This window comes from Chenopodium album, chromosome 16, assembly GCF_948465745.1.
Source record: "Chenopodium album chromosome 16, dcCheAlbu1.1, whole genome shotgun sequence".
Taxonomy (NCBI): Eukaryota; Viridiplantae; Streptophyta; class Magnoliopsida; order Caryophyllales; family Amaranthaceae; genus Chenopodium; species Chenopodium album.
This window is the reverse complement of record NC_137849.1, coordinates 41,329,423-41,345,681: the sequence shown is the minus strand read 5'-3', so window position 1 is coordinate 41,345,681 and position 16,259 is coordinate 41,329,423. Positions and strand designations below refer to the sequence as shown.

General features: G+C 31.2%; 3 protein-coding genes across 3 annotated transcripts; 1 reads left to right on the top strand and 2 right to left on the bottom strand.

Annotated features, from left to right (window-relative positions):
- Positions 1-3,618: 3,618 nt before the first annotated feature.
- On the top strand, positions 3,619-5,910 carry LOC145585358 (bet1-like protein At4g14600). Its single transcript, XM_081642068.1, has 4 exons — positions 3,619-3,862; positions 3,966-4,089; positions 4,856-4,912; positions 5,638-5,910. The coding sequence occupies exons 1-4, from the start codon at positions 3,825-3,827 to the stop codon at positions 5,797-5,799; spliced, it is 381 nt and encodes a 126-aa protein (XP_081498194.1). The 5' UTR covers positions 3,619-3,824; the 3' UTR covers positions 5,800-5,910.
- Positions 5,911-6,295: 385 nt separating this feature from the next.
- Positions 6,296-8,965, bottom strand: LOC145584319 (3,7-dimethylxanthine N-methyltransferase TCS1-like). The gene is made up of 4 exons (XM_081641184.1): positions 8,891-8,965; positions 7,750-8,178; positions 6,978-7,250; positions 6,296-6,637 (listed from the first exon to the last, which is right to left on the bottom strand). The coding sequence occupies exons 1-4, from the start codon at positions 8,963-8,965 to the stop codon at positions 6,296-6,298; spliced, it is 1,119 nt and encodes a 372-aa protein (XP_081497310.1).
- A 1,914-nt stretch (positions 8,966-10,879) lies between these two features.
- Positions 10,880-15,932, bottom strand: LOC145585357 (3,7-dimethylxanthine N-methyltransferase TCS1-like). Its single transcript, XM_081642067.1, has 4 exons — positions 15,858-15,932; positions 13,626-14,048; positions 12,744-13,016; positions 10,880-11,241 (listed from the first exon to the last, which is right to left on the bottom strand). Exons 1-4 carry the CDS (start codon positions 15,930-15,932, stop codon positions 10,900-10,902), a joined length of 1,113 nt encoding a protein of 370 aa, XP_081498193.1. The 3' UTR covers positions 10,880-10,899.
- Between the last annotated feature and the right edge of the window lie 327 nt (positions 15,933-16,259).

Sequence of the window (16,259 nt, the reverse complement as noted above, 5' to 3'; positions counted from 1 at the left end):
GAACGAGGGACGAGGATCGGTTTGAGCAATCATAGTTGCTACCGTGTCATAATCGGACTTTGAGAGTCCGGCCACCAATCGGAGAACAAGTTTCTGATCAGACACAGGTTGTTCGACATTTGCGAGTTGATCGGAGATGCTTTTCAATTGTTGGCAGTAGGCTGTAACAGAGGGAAAGCTGTCAATGTGAAGAGCGTTCAATTGAGTCTCAAGATACACTGCCCTCGTGCTCTTATTGTCTTGAAATATTTCCTTGATGCGATCCCATATTTGTTGTGCAGTGGCCTTCGGTGAAAGGATCGTCGTGAGAAGATCGATAGAGATAGTTCCATAGATCCATTGTTTAACAATGGCATCAATTCTTTTCCATAAAGAGTCGGAAATATCAGAAGGTCGTGGCGTCTTCGGGTCAATGTGATCAAGAACGTTGTAGGCACAAGCATGATTCTCAAACAATTCGACCCAACTAGAGTACTGCACATTCTCATAATTAAGAGTTAGGGGAATAGCATTCTTTATGTTGTTAACAGTGAGGGCAGGATGAAATTCGTTCACCGGTGGCGGTGGTGGTGGCGGAGGGGTTTCATCATCCTTTGCCATGGTTACTCTAGCACAAGCAGGAAGTTACACAAGCAAGAAAACAGAGAACCAAAGAAACAGAGTAAAAAATTGCGGAAGAAGCGTGTAAAGGCAAGATTCCAATTAAACCGAAAAAACCAAGAAGATTGGAAAAAAAAAATATTGAGATCTAAAACCTAAGCTGTGATACCATGTTAGATTTCGGGAAAACTCCTCAATCTCGAGTGTGTACCATTGATCAAAATATATAGAGTTTACAACGCTAGGCCTAATCACGTTAGGAATCCTAGATACGATAAACATACAAATATACAAATAATATATCCTAATATGTGACAAATATTATCCTAAGTATAATATCTATCAAGAAGGAAACTGAGCGACGAATTGACTTAACTTGCGATTAATTAATGCTTCTCTGGATCAACTAGACTTTATTTCTTTTTTTTTATTTTTTTTTTACACAAGACTTTATTTCTGTAAATTGCTAGAAACTCATTCCTTTAGACTTAATTTTGATTGTAAATGAGGACATTAGGGGCTGGGGGTTGCTTTGCCTCACCTAATTTCCTCCTTAGCTAGGGCTGTTAGTGTTTTTTTTTTTTTTTTTTTTTTTTTTTTTTTTTTTTTTTTTTTAAATTGTTTGTTGTGGCTTGATTCTTTTTCTGTATTTTTGGTTTTCCTCAACTGAATTGAAATATAGTACTCGTATTATTCATAGGAAAGGCAGAGAAATGCTATGTCGACGCCTCCTCCTTAACAAGTATGTATTCAACGCAATATAATGATAGATCTGACCTTCTCGTTTTAAAATTACGGCTAATTCACCAAATGCCATTAAGGTTTTCAAAATTCACCAAATGTCACCGAGTTTTAAGAAATTCACCGAGTGCCACTAATGACTAATTAATGGTCGTTAACTCCGTTAGTCATTAGGGTTTAAGTATGACACATGTCACGATATGATTGATTCATTTTATTCATTTATTTAAATTAATAAAAATAACATTTTTTCTTGATTTTCATGACGAAAATTATTCGGGTAAAGTTTTGGGGGTTATTTTGATTCTTAATGGATTCAAATTAAGCTCGAAATTGGCAAAAAAAATAACGTAAATGTCTCGTTTTGTGTGTTAAGAAATATCTCGATTAGCGTGTCTTTTTTGTGTGAGAATTTTTTTAATTTTTGTTAATTAAAATAAATAATTAAAATGAAGCAATCATATCATGACATGTGTCATGATTAAACCCTAACTCCGTTAGTCATTAATGGCACTCGGTGAATTTTTGTAAAACTCGGTGGCATTTGGTAAATTTTGAAAACCTTGATGGCATTCAGGGAATTATTAAAGTGTTCAGTGCCATTTGGTGAAATAGCCGTTAAAATTATGGAGTAATGTGTCAAGACTTCAACCAGAACCTCTTACTAGAAAACACAAATGTGTAGGTCGTGTTTGGTGAAAACCTAAAAGTTGAATTTGATTGTATTAGATAATTTTGACTAGCTAATTGTGTTAGCTAATTTGATTAACTTATTTTATTAGCTGACTGTATCAAGGTGTTTGATTAATATTTGATTGCTTAAAGTTGTTTGATATGTAAAATGATCATAGTACTTTAAATTAAATGGGAATATATATATATATTTATGTCATTACACTTTAAAAAATTTATATTATACAATGAGTTTATATTATTATTTATTTTCCAAATATGTAATTTTTATTATGGAACTAAAAATGTTTAACGGTAAAAGATTACACGTTACCTCAAGGTTTTTATTCTAAAACACTATCCATACTTTTCTTATTTGAAGAACATAATTTTGTTGAAAAACTTTTGTATATACCCGATTTACACTAATATTAGTGTACAGAATGCAGTATAAGGGAATTTTTAGCTAATTTTAGGGTAAGTTTTTATCTTTTTTGGGTAACTTTAAACATAGTACAATTTTATATAAATAGACAACAAAAAAAGTTTTATCAAGGTAATTTAATTACATTCAATCACTAATAATTTATTTTTAGTCATTTAAAATGTGATTTTTTATTAATAAAGTGTTGAGAATTTTTATTTTTATTGGGTTACTTTTATGCATATTGGGGGTAACTTTTATTCATTTCAAGGGTAACTTTTGATTACTTTAGGCTATCTCTATAATGGATGTATAATAATTATTGTACACCCGATTTTTTTAAAAGTCTGTGAATTTTGTTTTCTAGCGCGTTTTGTATTCAATTGGCCACGTCATGTAACCGCTTGTAAAAGAACAAATGAACGCTCATAACATTGATCGAGTAACCTTTTCTAATACTGATTGTGCAACTGTGAAACACTGATGAAGTAACCTTATAATACTAAGTTACTGACTAATTAACTTCTTGTAATATTAACGAAATAACCCTTATGATGACTGAATATAAGAGTTTATACTCGTATTTGTTTTTAATGGTAAGAAAAACAAAAAACATTAGAAAATACAAATTTTTGTATGCGGTTAGCCACATGGTGCGGCAGGGATTACTTGTAGGTGTTACTTGTATTTTGGGGTTACTTGTAAGGTGTTATTGGTTTTGGTCAGGATATTACTTGTATTCTGAGGTTACTTGTAGGGTATTACCGGTTTTAGTCAGGGATTACTTGTAGGGTTTTGCTGATTTGGTATTGGGGGTTTGGTCTGAGGTTACTTGTAGGGGTTACTCAAAATACAAGTAACACCTATAAATAACTTTAAAATACAAGTAAAACCTACAAGTACTCCTCGACAAAACCAGTAATACCCTATATATAATCCCTGCCGCACCATGTGGCCTGCCGTACTAAAATAACCGATGATTAGAAAAAGATAAAATTTGATTCCAGTAAAAGTTACCATAAAAGTTAATGTTGTGCAGTACAACAGATTTTTTTGAAGGTGTAACGCTAATGTTTTTTTTTAAAAAAAAATCCTAACTACAAAAGACACGCAAGATATCCAATAAGAGAAAGCCACGTGGAATATCACACATAAAAAAAAATTCTGGAATATTTCCTTTCCTTCTCCTACCTGGAGAACAATTTGCACACCAATTTCTTCAATTTCTCTCTCCTCAATTCTTGCAAATTTCATATCTTCCTCTGTCCTTCAACTTTAATCATCTGATTTCGTTACCAATTCATCTTAATCTTTCATTATTCAAGAAACCCTCTTTCAATTCACAAACCCTAATTTCCTCACTTAATTTTCTTTGATTACTCAAGTTATGGCGTTCAGAGGTGGTGCTGCTCCTTTCAGATCAAGGTAATTACGATCAATCATAATTTTTTATTCTTCAATTTGAACATGATTCTAATTTTTGAAGTGAATTTTAATTTAATTTAATTTTTTTTTTTTTTGAGTGTAGCGATGGGTTGAGTACTCGGCAGGTGGGAAATTCAGATGAGATTCAATTGCGGATTGATCCAATGCATGCTGACCTTGATGATGAAATAATTGGTCTTACTTCACAAGTTCGAAGGCTTAAAAATGTAATTTTATTCTTATTCTTTCTTGTCTTGATTATTAAAGTTTCATATATTACTTTAATTACATGAAATTAGGTAATTTATAACATTATTGGATGTAAATATTTGGAATTAATCATGTATTTTGAAGTAGTATTGATTAGGGAGAACTTTAGGGAAGTATTGGTTGGATGTGGAAGCAGCTTATTATCTAATTTCAGGATTTTATGGCTCGTTTGGTAGTTGGTTATAGATAGCGTCGTTAATGGGATCGAATTTAAGTGTAATTTGGCAGGAAAAATACATGCTGGATTAATGGATTTGTTTGTATATGATTGTTTTATTCATATTTTTAGAAGACTGGGCGAGCTATTATTGTATCTCGTTTCATACATGTTGATGGGTGGATTTTCGGAGGAGGAGTTTGCTTTTAATTATTCAGTCTAAGGGGGTTTTGCTAGAATATATTGTCGAATTGTGGTCTTGGTTAGGTGCTTTTGTCACCAGGACGACTAATCGAGGTTCAAGATGGTTGTTTTATTAGGAACTTAGATCTTGCAACATTGATTTAAAGTCTTGACACTCTTGAGTTTTTGTTTTGGGTTAGTGATTTCTGGAGAGTTGTTGAATAACTAAATATGAATTTACTAGAATTTTTTTTCGTTTGGTTAGCTGCCCCAGCACTACTTAGGTCCTTTGTCTTGGTTCAATTTTTTATTTACTTATGTTACACACTTGCACTTTTATTTGGTTCTTTGAATTGGTCTCTAATGCTATGATTTTTATACAGGTAGCACAAGAGATTAACTCAGAGGCGAAACTTCAGAGTGACTTTGTAGATCAATTGGTAAGGCATCAGCTTAATCTTCTATAATTTATAGCATTTTTTCCTTTGACTCGATATTTTGAAAATCTGTTAAGTTGTATTTGTGATATCACTGCTTGTTCTCTTTTGGGTACTTTTATATTCGTCAAATGCAACTCTTGACTAGCTTGAGAATTGACATGCCTTATTATAAGTATTATTTTGTCAAATATACCTTGAGAATTGGTTCCTGCTTTCCTTTGTTCAGAATTTTCTTGCTCCTCAACCTATTGCTGTGTTGCCTTCTTTCCCATTCAACCTCTTTCTGTTGGAATTTCTATCCATTATCTGAAATTCTGAACCCCAACAAAATCAGAATTGGTTCCATATTCTTGCTAATGTTAATGAGTTTCTGTTTCGGTGTCGGTGATACCAGTAACATGACCAGTTTTCTGGTCTTTCTTGTTATATGTTTGATTGCTGACCTCTTTTTGGATTACACTTTTTTAAGTATATTCTGAAACTTTTCCGTGTGTGGAAATTAACTCAACCTTTGGGGATTATCGCAATTTACATGCATGAATGAGCTTGCTTATGCGACTTTTTAGTTGAACAGAACAACATGAAAATGAATTGTTTTTTATGTTCATGTCATGAGAAAGGAGATAGTGAAGGTTGCTGTGAATCATTTTGTTCATTAATAAAACTACTATGATACAGAAAACTACTCCGATGCTTTTATGACGTGTGTTTTTTTTCTGATACAGCAAATGACCCTTATCAAAGCTCAAGCTAGTTTGAAGAACAACATGAGGAGAATAAACAGCAGCATTGTGCGAAACGGATCAAATCATGTAATGCACGTTGTTCTTTTTGCTCTTTTTTGTCTCTTCTTGGTTTACTTTTGGTCCAAATTTTCCCGGCATTAAGCAACTGAGTCTTGTTACTCCTTAGAGAAGCTTCAATTGTACTGTACATCTTCCCGAGCAAAGAAAAGGATGTTGATTTTAGTTATTTTCAAAAATATTATCTTTCAGATCTTTCTATTTGTCAATATATGCCGAAGCATATTCTCGGATAAACTCTATGAATCTATCACATTGATGCGAAACTTATTGCATAATTGAATATGTTTAGAGCCAAATTTCGACAAATTTAACACATGATCATTAACAAATACGATAAAGCTTGATAACATCGACATCAAATGCTACGGTAATTCTTTGTATAGTACTCTGTATATTCCTCTTGAAGTTACTGTGCACCTTGAAATGGGATCTCTCGACCTCAATAACAATGGTGATTACTCAATTGATGCCAATAAAGAACCCAACTCCCACACACATACATCAACCACATCAATACACGCGAGTGAGGACTATGAGTCTATGAAGAGATCTCTCATTTCGTTTATGCATAGTGTGCTTACTTTTTTCGAAGTAATATAGTAACAGCATAAGTCTCAACAGGTTGAGCATCAACCAAACGTTGGAATGCATGATAGTTGAGTTTATCGTACAAAGGGCCGAGTATTTCTTCTCCAAAGTGACGCGAAACTAGTGATTCTGAAAATGCTCTAATGAAGTTTGTTATGTTACGAGCTCTTTCCCATTTATCTTCAATTTCACGTGCCACATCAATCGCCATTGTCTTGCAATTTTCAACTGTGAATGACCCTTCCATTTTAACTATGCTTTCTAGTTGCTCCGCGCTTGCGTAATATATCGGGAAATCGATTTCGTCTAACTTCTCTTCTTTAATTAATCCCTGAAGAACACATAATTGTAAAGACAACTCTTAAACGAAAATTAGATTGCAAAATGCTTTTTGTTCAATCATGAATCAATAATGATAAAAATTAAAAATTCATGCACTAGGCCGAGCACAAACCCACATAAAAGGAGAAAATGATCACATATAAGCCTTATAGGGTTCCTTCTTAAAACCATAGTGGTAATAGTTGGAGTAGCTCACAATCTTATATGTTAGCGTTTGCCTTTTTATTTATTTATTTATTTTATTATATATATATAAATGTGGTAAGACTACGATCACATGTGAGTTATTATGCTATAATGAATTGATAAAAGTAGAGAGAATGTTAGACCTCGGAAACAAGGCAAGTAAGGGCCTTGGTGAGTAATTTGAGCTCGATTGACGTCCAAGTAAATGAATCTGTGGAACACGGTCGACCACTAAGGGTCAAGAGCATACAACCATTGCCTACCACTTCGTCCGAGCGATGTTGAAGGAATCGGGTGAAGTCTTGTTCAAATTGAGCAACGTAAGCTTTTGCAACTTCCTTGAGGCTTGTTTCAGAGATATAAATATTCCCCTTGTTTATTGATATACCTTGCTCATCGTAGAGTCCACGTGGTGCCTTTACATATTACATAATCATGGAATAGATTAATTAGCAAACTTAAGTATGATACAAGAAATGATTAATTATCAAACTTAAGTATGGGCCAAGAAAGAGATTAATTAGCAAATTTAATAATTTTAAGTATATATACTAAAACTCATGAGAATGATAGATGATAAAAAAAAGTTAGATATTAGGTATTACTATTTGAATGTACACGTTGAAATAATTCCAACATGATCTTATAAGAAGTACTTGTTTCACAAATTTTATTTCACGGATCTATATATATATATATATATATATATATATATATATATATATATATATATATATATATATATATATATATATCAATGAATATTCACATTAATTGTAAAACTTTTCATAATAATTTTATTTTACTTTGACATGTTATATCATGTATTTAGAAAAAGAATGTTTGAAATAAACCGTATTAATTCAATGAAAATTAGTAAAAGTTAAAAAGAAAAAGTCAACTACTGATACAAACCTTAATTAACCAGTGGAGCGTGTAATTTGCATGGACCAAATGCAAAGTATTCCGAGGAAAAAGCCTATCATAATAAGAACCAGGAACAACCTTCACGAAGCAAGTGGGTAAATCATCATCTTTTGTTTTAAGTTCCTCCAAATTCATCAAATGTCTAAATAACAAATTGAAATCATTTGAGGGAAGATCATTCATGTATATTTGAAGTTGAGGGATTTTATTCCTTTTCATTTTCAAATCGTTGCACTTCTTTTGCACAATTCTTGTCACCAATGTTACAAAAGCCAATGGAACTGGGCCCACACCACATCCCAAATCAGCAACATTAACGTCATTAAGGTTAAGGCAATTAGGTAGGACTTGTTCTTCTGAAAATAGAGATTGTATTGTATTCTCCAATATTTTTTGGCTCATCAACCATGCCTCCTCCTATTTCAATAATTTGCAATAACAATTATAATTTGCAAGTTAAATTTTGCATAAGCTAAGATCAAATAAGAAGAAATAGATTTTAATAGTTACTAGTAATAAGAGAGCAAGGCTGTAAAGGATAGTAAGCTGTAGGTGCTAAGCTACAAAACCTTGCTTTCTTTTCTTCTCTTTTCCATTTCTCTTCAATAACCCTAAATTCATTAAATTTCTCTTCTAAGGCCGAAAGTGTCTAACTAAGTAAAAATATTAAGACTCTGTTTGTTTTAATGAAAAACAACTTTTTTTTGGAAAATGATTATGAGGCTTCAATCCGTGCTTTTCTCAGGCTAAAAGTGTAACACTATGATAACTGATTCAAATAAAAGTTTTCCTTTTAGTAAAACAAAGATGACTATATATTAAACATTATTCAATCAAATTTTAAGTGTTTTTATTGATAATAAACAATGATTTTCTTTTCCTTTTTTAATTAAAGAAATGTAAAATGAATTTGAACATGGCCAAAGGTTAAAAAATCAGGAGAGAGATAAATATGCATGTATTTATCAACACCGTGCAGTGCTTCGTATATATTGGTGTAATTCTCTTGGAGTTAATTGATGATTAGTTTTGAGTTTTTGACTAGAAGAACATACAGAACAGAACTTTCTTCAACGTAATTTTTAGTTGTTAATTTAATAAGGTGATAATACAACTAAAAGAAGATTACCTGCACAAAAGAATTTTGAAAATAGCTGAGCTCTCCATCACCATTTTTCATATGAAAAAAATCCTTTAGCTCCATCTCTCTGTGTTTCCTTGCATGACTCTAGCCAATTAAAACCCTCCCATTTATAGCACACATCGGCACGCATCGGCTTTTTTAAGTATCCCAATTTGACTGGACATGTAGGACAATGTGATATTTTATTATCCATCAATAAAGTACAAATTATAATAATTTAACAGTAATAAACTATGTATTATATCAAAAATAAATAAACTATGCATTGAAACGATCTTAACAAGATTTCACATAAATACTTTTATCTTACGCATAAATCACCAATATAGATTAAAGAGTAATATGCTAATAGTCAAAATTTGACACATGAAAAAATTGAGGAATTCTTGCAATTGCGACAGTTGCCAAACATAAATATATAGAGAAAGAAGTGCCTAAATGTTCAATCTTTTCATTTTTTTTTAAGGACTATGGAGTAGTAAATAAAAGTCAACTTGTTAAGTTGTCTTATCGTATCAAAATCTATTAGGTTTGAAAAACTTATTTTAGTTGCAATTTGAAGTTTGGTAGTAGCTCTTAACCCTTTTATCAACCTTCATTAGATCAATTTGTTTTCCTGAATTTATTAACAATTTCAAAAATTAATAACCTATTATTACTTGTTCGAAATAAATTTATTAGTGTATGAAAAATCTAAAAATCTAAAATAAATATTTTATCTAATCTAAGTTTTAAAAAGTGTTTATGTCAAAAATAAGTCTGAACATAACGTGATACCTCGGAGTGTAAGAATAGTTATGATCGAGATGGGTGATAAATAAAATAAACTACCATATATAGTTGGAACAGCCAACTTCCTAACATACTTCCTTGATTCAAGCTGTAGCAATTGTCGTCCACATACATGATACATACTGTCATACTGACATACATGATACATAAAGTTTCCTTTGCACATGCTTTGCTGAATCAATTTAACACTTCTAATCATGAAGTATAGAGTAAGCCCATGCATATGCATAATTTTTAATAAGAAAGGTAAAGAAGAAATGGTTCGATACCGTGTGAGTGTATGAGATGGCTTAAAGAAGCAACATAATCTACAGCTCGATTTGTTTCACGATAGTTGATAGACATGAATACATATACAAATAGATTGTAGATGGGATTTTCTTAAATGGACCTGGTTCACACTAATTTATTGTGGACCACTAACATTAGAGAAATTATGGCTGTTTTATTAATAATAAAAAAGTCACTATAATAAAATGTTGGTCACTATGTTGAAAATAAAAGTCATTTTGGTAATAAGGCTATAAGAAGTTAAATTTTTTTTTTAATGAAATATTTTATTAGGTCAATATAAATAATAATGGTCATTATGTTAAAAATTAGGGTCATAACGTCGTACTTCAAGTTCACAATAGTATTAAACGTTATACAACTCTTAATAAAGGTTATTATGTTAAAAATAAGGTTACTATATTAAAAATAAGGGTCACTATGTTCAATATAATGTCAGTTGCGTGTGTATAGACCTCGGGTCCACAATAATATTATTGTGAACCAGGTCCACGCAAGTAGTCCTGATTGTGGATTATGTTATACTATGAATAATAAGGAGAAATGATGATAATAATAATAATAATAATAATAATAATAATAATAATTAAAAAAAATGGTAGTATGAAGTAATAAGAAATTAATAAATTACTAATCCCTCCATATTTTATTATTCTACTTCTCCCGAGCACGTATTACTCCCTCCGTGGCTCCGTATTTTATGTCGATGCAAATATTTAAATAGTAATTTCTTTAATTATAAAAAATTATATAATATAACAATTAAAAATTAATAATCTATTCATTGAAACGATTCCAACAAGCAAATATTATACCCACAACACTATATTTTTTTTATATACGTATGTATAAACCACAAACATTAATTAAAGTAGGTGATCAAATAAATAGTACAAAAAATGCAAATAAAACTATACTTTTCTAAGTAAAACTGTAACGGCGTGGTTCTGAGCAAGTTCATCATTATCCAAATATTGGAATGCATAATGTATGAGTTTATCATATAAAGGGGTGACTATTTCTTCTCCAAAATGTCGCGAAACTAATGATTCAGAGAATGCTCTAATGAAGTTGGTAATTATTTGAGCTCTTTCCCATTTGTCTTCAACTTCAGGTGCTACATCAAATACTATCGTCCTTGAAATTTCAACTTCAAATGACCCCTCCTTTTTCACTATGCTTTCAAGTTCCTCTGTGTTTGCAAAATAGCAAGGGAAATCGAAACTGTCGAGCTTTTCTTCATTAATTAATCCCTGAAAAAACATTTAATGTAAGCTATCAATTGTAACCCTAATATAGCAAATTGAATTTTAAGAGAAATTTTGTTTAGAACTTTAGGTTTGTAGTAGTTCGTTCTAAGGGATCTTATAGTTATCGATGCATCTATCTATATCAATATCTATCTATACTCTATACTTAAGGCCTGTTCTCATACGCTGAACTCAGCTGAACTGAATTGAACTGAACTGAAAATAAACCGAACTGAACTGAACTAAACTAAACTGAACTGAACTGAACTGAAAATAAACTGAACTGAACTGAACTTAAGTGAAGTGAAGTGAAGTGAACTGAACTGAAAATAAACTGAACCGAACTGAACTGAAGTGAACTGAACTGAAAATAAACTGAATTGAACTGAACTGAACTTAAGTGAACTGAACTGAACTGAAATTCAACGTATGAGAACAGACCCTTAGTATTTATAAACACAACCATCATCCTCATCATGCCATATGTAAATTAAATTTTTCACCAATATCACATGTCACCTCATTTAACCTTTGTTTTTTTAATCCCCTTTCTCATATTTTTTTTTTTTAAAAAAAAACAATAGCTTTAATTCAATACATGTATGAATGTTATTTGGTCCACTTTCCCCCAACTAAATATATTCTACAATCACATTCGATTTTCACCCCTTCATTTCTTTTATAAACTATTCATTTTCCTATAAAAACATATCATAAAATTTATATTGTATACCTATAAACAACCCGTGTATTACACAGGCCAAAAAGCTAGTTAACTTAATAAGGAAAACCTCCTAATTTTATTTTATTTTGCAAAATCATACCTTAATTTTTATTTTTTTTTTTATTTTTTTTTTTTTTTTTTTTTTGCGAAATCATACCTTTATGCCAGAAAATAGGGTTTGACCCTTTTTTTTGGCGTTGACTACCCTAATTCACCTACGAAACCACCTACCTCCTCCCTAGCCCCATGCACAAAACCACCCTTTCACGGCGTTGACCACCTTAAACCCACCCTTTTCACGACGTTGACCACCCTAAACCCTCCTCTATATATAGCCCTAGCACCTCTCCCCTCCATTGTTGGCGCCAGTACTCCAAGCCACGCCCCCCCCCCAATAAAAAACCCTAAATTTACCCTCGAACTACCCTAAACCCAGATTTCGCGGGGTGATGGAAAAGAGCTAGAGGGTTCGATTTCGTTGGTGGGGATGAGGAGGGGAGGCAGTTTCATGGGTAGAGCTAAGGAGGGGATGATTTCGTGAATGGGGTTGGGGAGGGGGTTGTTTTGTGGATGGGGTTGGGGTAGTCAAAGTCGAAAAATGGGGTCAAGGTATGACTAATTTTCAAATACTAATTGATGTATGATTTTGTCATAAAACTCTAAACTAATAAAAGTATTATTTTAGAAAAAATATTGAATGCTTATATTTAACCCTAAAGGTGTGACATACTGACATTAAAAACAAAAAAGAAAAATGATAGTAGCGGAAGGAGTGTAAGACCTCGGAAACAAGGCAAGTAAGAGCCTTAATAAAGATTTTGAACTCAAATGTTGTCCAAGTGAATGAGTCTGAAGAACATGGTCGACCTCGAAGGGTCAAGAGCATAGACCCGTTGGTTACCACTTCTTTCGAGCGGCATTTGAGGAAATGAATGAAGTCCTGTTCAAATTGATCCATATAAGCTATAGCAACTGGTCTAGAACTTGTTTCGGACATATAAATGTTTCTTTTGTTTATTGACATGCCCTGCTCATCATAAAGTCCTGGTGGTGGCTGTAAAATTCATAGCACAAAGTTATGAAAATGCTTGTTACTTACCAAAATTCATAATAAGTTTAAAAAAAATTAAAAAAAAAAAAAAAATTTATCAAAAAAATAAAAAAGAATTTTTGATGGATTTATTGAGATGGTTTATGATGTTAGAAGACGGTCTAAGTTAAAGTCGGCTTTAAAATATGTAAAATTTTCATGTGAAATACACATGACTCATAATTAATTGATTTATGTCCAAAAAAAAAAAAAAAGAGACATAAATAATTGATAGGTTTAACTTGTAAAATTTAAGATATGGGACATTGTATTACACATTCACACAGGATCATAATTTAGGTACTTCCTATGTTATTTTTACTTGCAGCACTTCTCTTTTCATGTTTGTCAAATTATAATTTCAATCGTTAATATCTTTAATTATTAATATGTAAAAATTATAAACTATTTGATATTAATATAGTCTAAATCGATACGTATCTAACAACAATATGCCACATGTCATGGTTAAAGTAAAACTATTGCAAGTATTTAAAAAATAAAAAATACAATAAAAAAAAATTATATTCTAAGAAAAGAAAATTAATGAAACAAAGTAATTAGAAAATGAACCTTAGATAACCAGTGGAGAGTGTAATTTGCATGAACAAAATGCAAAGTATTGTAAGGAAAAAGTACGTCATAATAGGAACCGGGCACACCCATCAAGAAGCACAAGGGCACACCATCATCTTTTCGTTTTAATACCTCCAAATTGAGCAAATCTTTGAACAATAAGTTGAAATCATTTGAAGGAAGGTCATTCATGTACATTTGAAGTTTAGGCACTTGAAAATGAGTTTCATTGTTGAGGTTCAATTCCTTGTATTTCCTTTGCACAACTTCCATGACCAATGATACAAGAGTCAATGGAGCTGGGCCTACGCCACATCCTAAATCAGCTACATTAAGACCTTTAGATATGCCATTTTGCTTTGAAATTAGAGATTGAATTGTGCTCTCTAATATATCTTGGTTCATTGACAACGCTTCCCTCTGTTGCAATAATTGAATATGATTGTTTATCATTTGAATAATATTGAATCAAAGCAATTCAAGTACATAATTTTTAATGAATTGAACAAACAATTATATTTGAGCTTCAGCAATGCGCCGTGTTATTCGTTATTATATGCTCTTTATTTTCCACTCTTAATCATTATTAGATTCTGTTTCGAAGTAGATTCATGTAATATTACATAGATTAGTGGATGTGAATCTTTGATAATCAAGCGTGAGATTGTGGATTCAAACCTTACAAGTTGTATCAGCGATGACAATTCAATTGTCTTCTGTTTTGTTGTTGGTGATCGACAAATTACAACAAAAATTTTAAATTAAGTGGTTCTAACAACAATTTATTTAAAAGGTAGCTTTTCACAAAAAAAAAAAAAAAAAAAAAGTTCAATTAAAAGGTGATTTCTCACAAAATTTCTAAAAAAAATTTATTATGATTCAAATTCCGAGCTATATAAAATATATTTATAATAATCTATCAAAATGTGTTCCCAATAATTTTGACAATCAAAGACTTATTCACTTAGCTGTCCTTGTCCATCCACGTTAATTTACATCCAGCGCAAACTAATAAATCCAATCCAATATAGGATGTAGATCACTAGATGATTCAACAAACCTATTGACTACTACAATTAAGCAAAAATAGTACACACATAAATATGTGTTGAACACATAAAGTTTGTATTTTATATATTCGACTTCTTGAATTTATTTGGGACACAAATTTTATGTCCTACTTTGTTATGACTTGCTTAACAATTCACTATACATGTTTTAAAAAAATTAATTTGTTTTTTCTTATGTTCATCACGTCTAAGTTCTAATTAATGACGGAATCCTACATAATTTTTCATCTTATTATCACTAATGCTTCACTCTTCCCCTTTCTCTTTGATGCGGTTTGAAAAACTAAATGTTATGATTCAATGAAATTCCGTAATCTTTGAATAAATAACAACCTTTACATTTTCTCACTAAAATTAACTCAATAAAAAGGATTTTTTTTTAAAAAGAAAAACCGAATATACAATAAGAAATCATTTGAATCCAAAACCTCTAAAAATTAAGATAAAATCTTTAGCAAGTGAGTCAAGCTTTGATTGATAACAAACCAAAAGAATTGGCCTAATATTATTCCATGGATTTAAATATGAATCAAAATTAAATAATGATGTACGAGTACCAAGTATATATAATACATTAATACATATATACTTGAATAATACATAAGAAAAGACATAATAATATGAATTTGTTTTGATATCTAATTTGAATCAATATCATCAATAATCTCTTTTTGATTCAATGAACTAGCTAATAACTCTTTTTTGCTAAATATTTTCAATAGAAATTTACTGATGTTTATGCTTAAATTTAATTTGTTCATTAAAAACAAACAACAATATGAAATTATAAACAACGTAACAACAAGATTGTATAACAAATTATGGGTACCATATAATAATGTGCTAGCTTACTTAACGACCTAAACTTTTTGTTAGTGGACCAACTCAACCAAAAGTTTAAGATGATGGTTGAGGCCCAGGAATATTTTTTATACCCTATCACTCCCCTCACATGAAAGGCCCTTTGAGCTTGAAATGTGAATGAGATTTTGATACCATGTTAGTGGACCAACTCAACCAAAAATTTAAGCTGATGATTAAGGTCTAGGAATATTTTTTACCCTCTATCACTTTTATTTCAAGTTAAACAATAATCAAATTAAGATTAGTAAACACTGATTAAATGGATAGAAATCAAGATTAAATTGTAATGAGTTACCTGAACAGAAGAATTTTGAGCATAACTGAGCTCCCCATCACCTTTAGTCATGTGGAAAAACTCCTCCATTCTCATTTCTTTTTAATTTCTTTCGTTTAATTAAGTGCTTTTTTTTTTTCCCCCTTTCCTTCGTTAAATCTTTCTTTGAATTAATGCATAAATATTGCCCAAAACCCTCTTCTATAAATAGAAGTTCGAAACAGCCATTTTAAACGCCTATTCACAACGTGTTGTCTTTCTTTTGTTGTTAGAAAAAATTATTGATTGTTTATTTGTTTGTATTAACAACGTTGCAAATTAAATGGGCTGGTCGTCAGTTTATATTATATGGAGTACCAAATGAGGATCTTAATTGTCGGCTATTTTTGGTTCTTTGTATATATTCCAGCTCATGGAAACTCA

Coding starts and splice junctions, on each gene's coding strand:
- LOC145585358 (XM_081642068.1), top strand. CDS start 3,825: ATGGCGTTCAGAGGTGGTGCTGCTCCTTTCAGATCAAG. Junction 3,863..3,965: donor GCTGCTCCTTTCAGATCAAG/GTAATTACGATC, acceptor TTTTGAGTGTAG/CGATGGGTTGAGTACTCGGC. Junction 4,913..5,637: donor GTGACTTTGTAGATCAATTG/GTAAGGCATCAG, acceptor TTTCTGATACAG/CAAATGACCCTTATCAAAGC.
- LOC145584319 (XM_081641184.1), bottom strand. CDS start 8,965: ATGGAGCTAAAGGATTTTTTTCATATGAAAAATGGTGATGGAGAGCTC. Junction 8,179..8,890: donor TTCAAAATTCTTTTGTGCAG/GTAATCTTCTTT, acceptor TTATTGAAATAG/GAGGAGGCATGGTTGATGAG. Junction 6,638..6,977: donor TTACTTGCCTTGTTTCCGAG/GTCTAACATTCT, acceptor TGTGTTCTTCAG/GGATTAATTAAAGAAGAGAA.
- LOC145585357 (XM_081642067.1), bottom strand. CDS start 15,932: ATGAGAATGGAGGAGTTTTTCCACATGACTAAAGGTGATGGGGAGCTC. Junction 14,049..15,857: donor CTCAAAATTCTTCTGTTCAG/GTAACTCATTAC, acceptor TTATTGCAACAG/AGGGAAGCGTTGTCAATGAA. Junction 13,017..13,625: donor CTCTCCACTGGTTATCTAAG/GTTCATTTTCTA, acceptor TGAATTTTACAG/CCACCACCAGGACTTTATGA.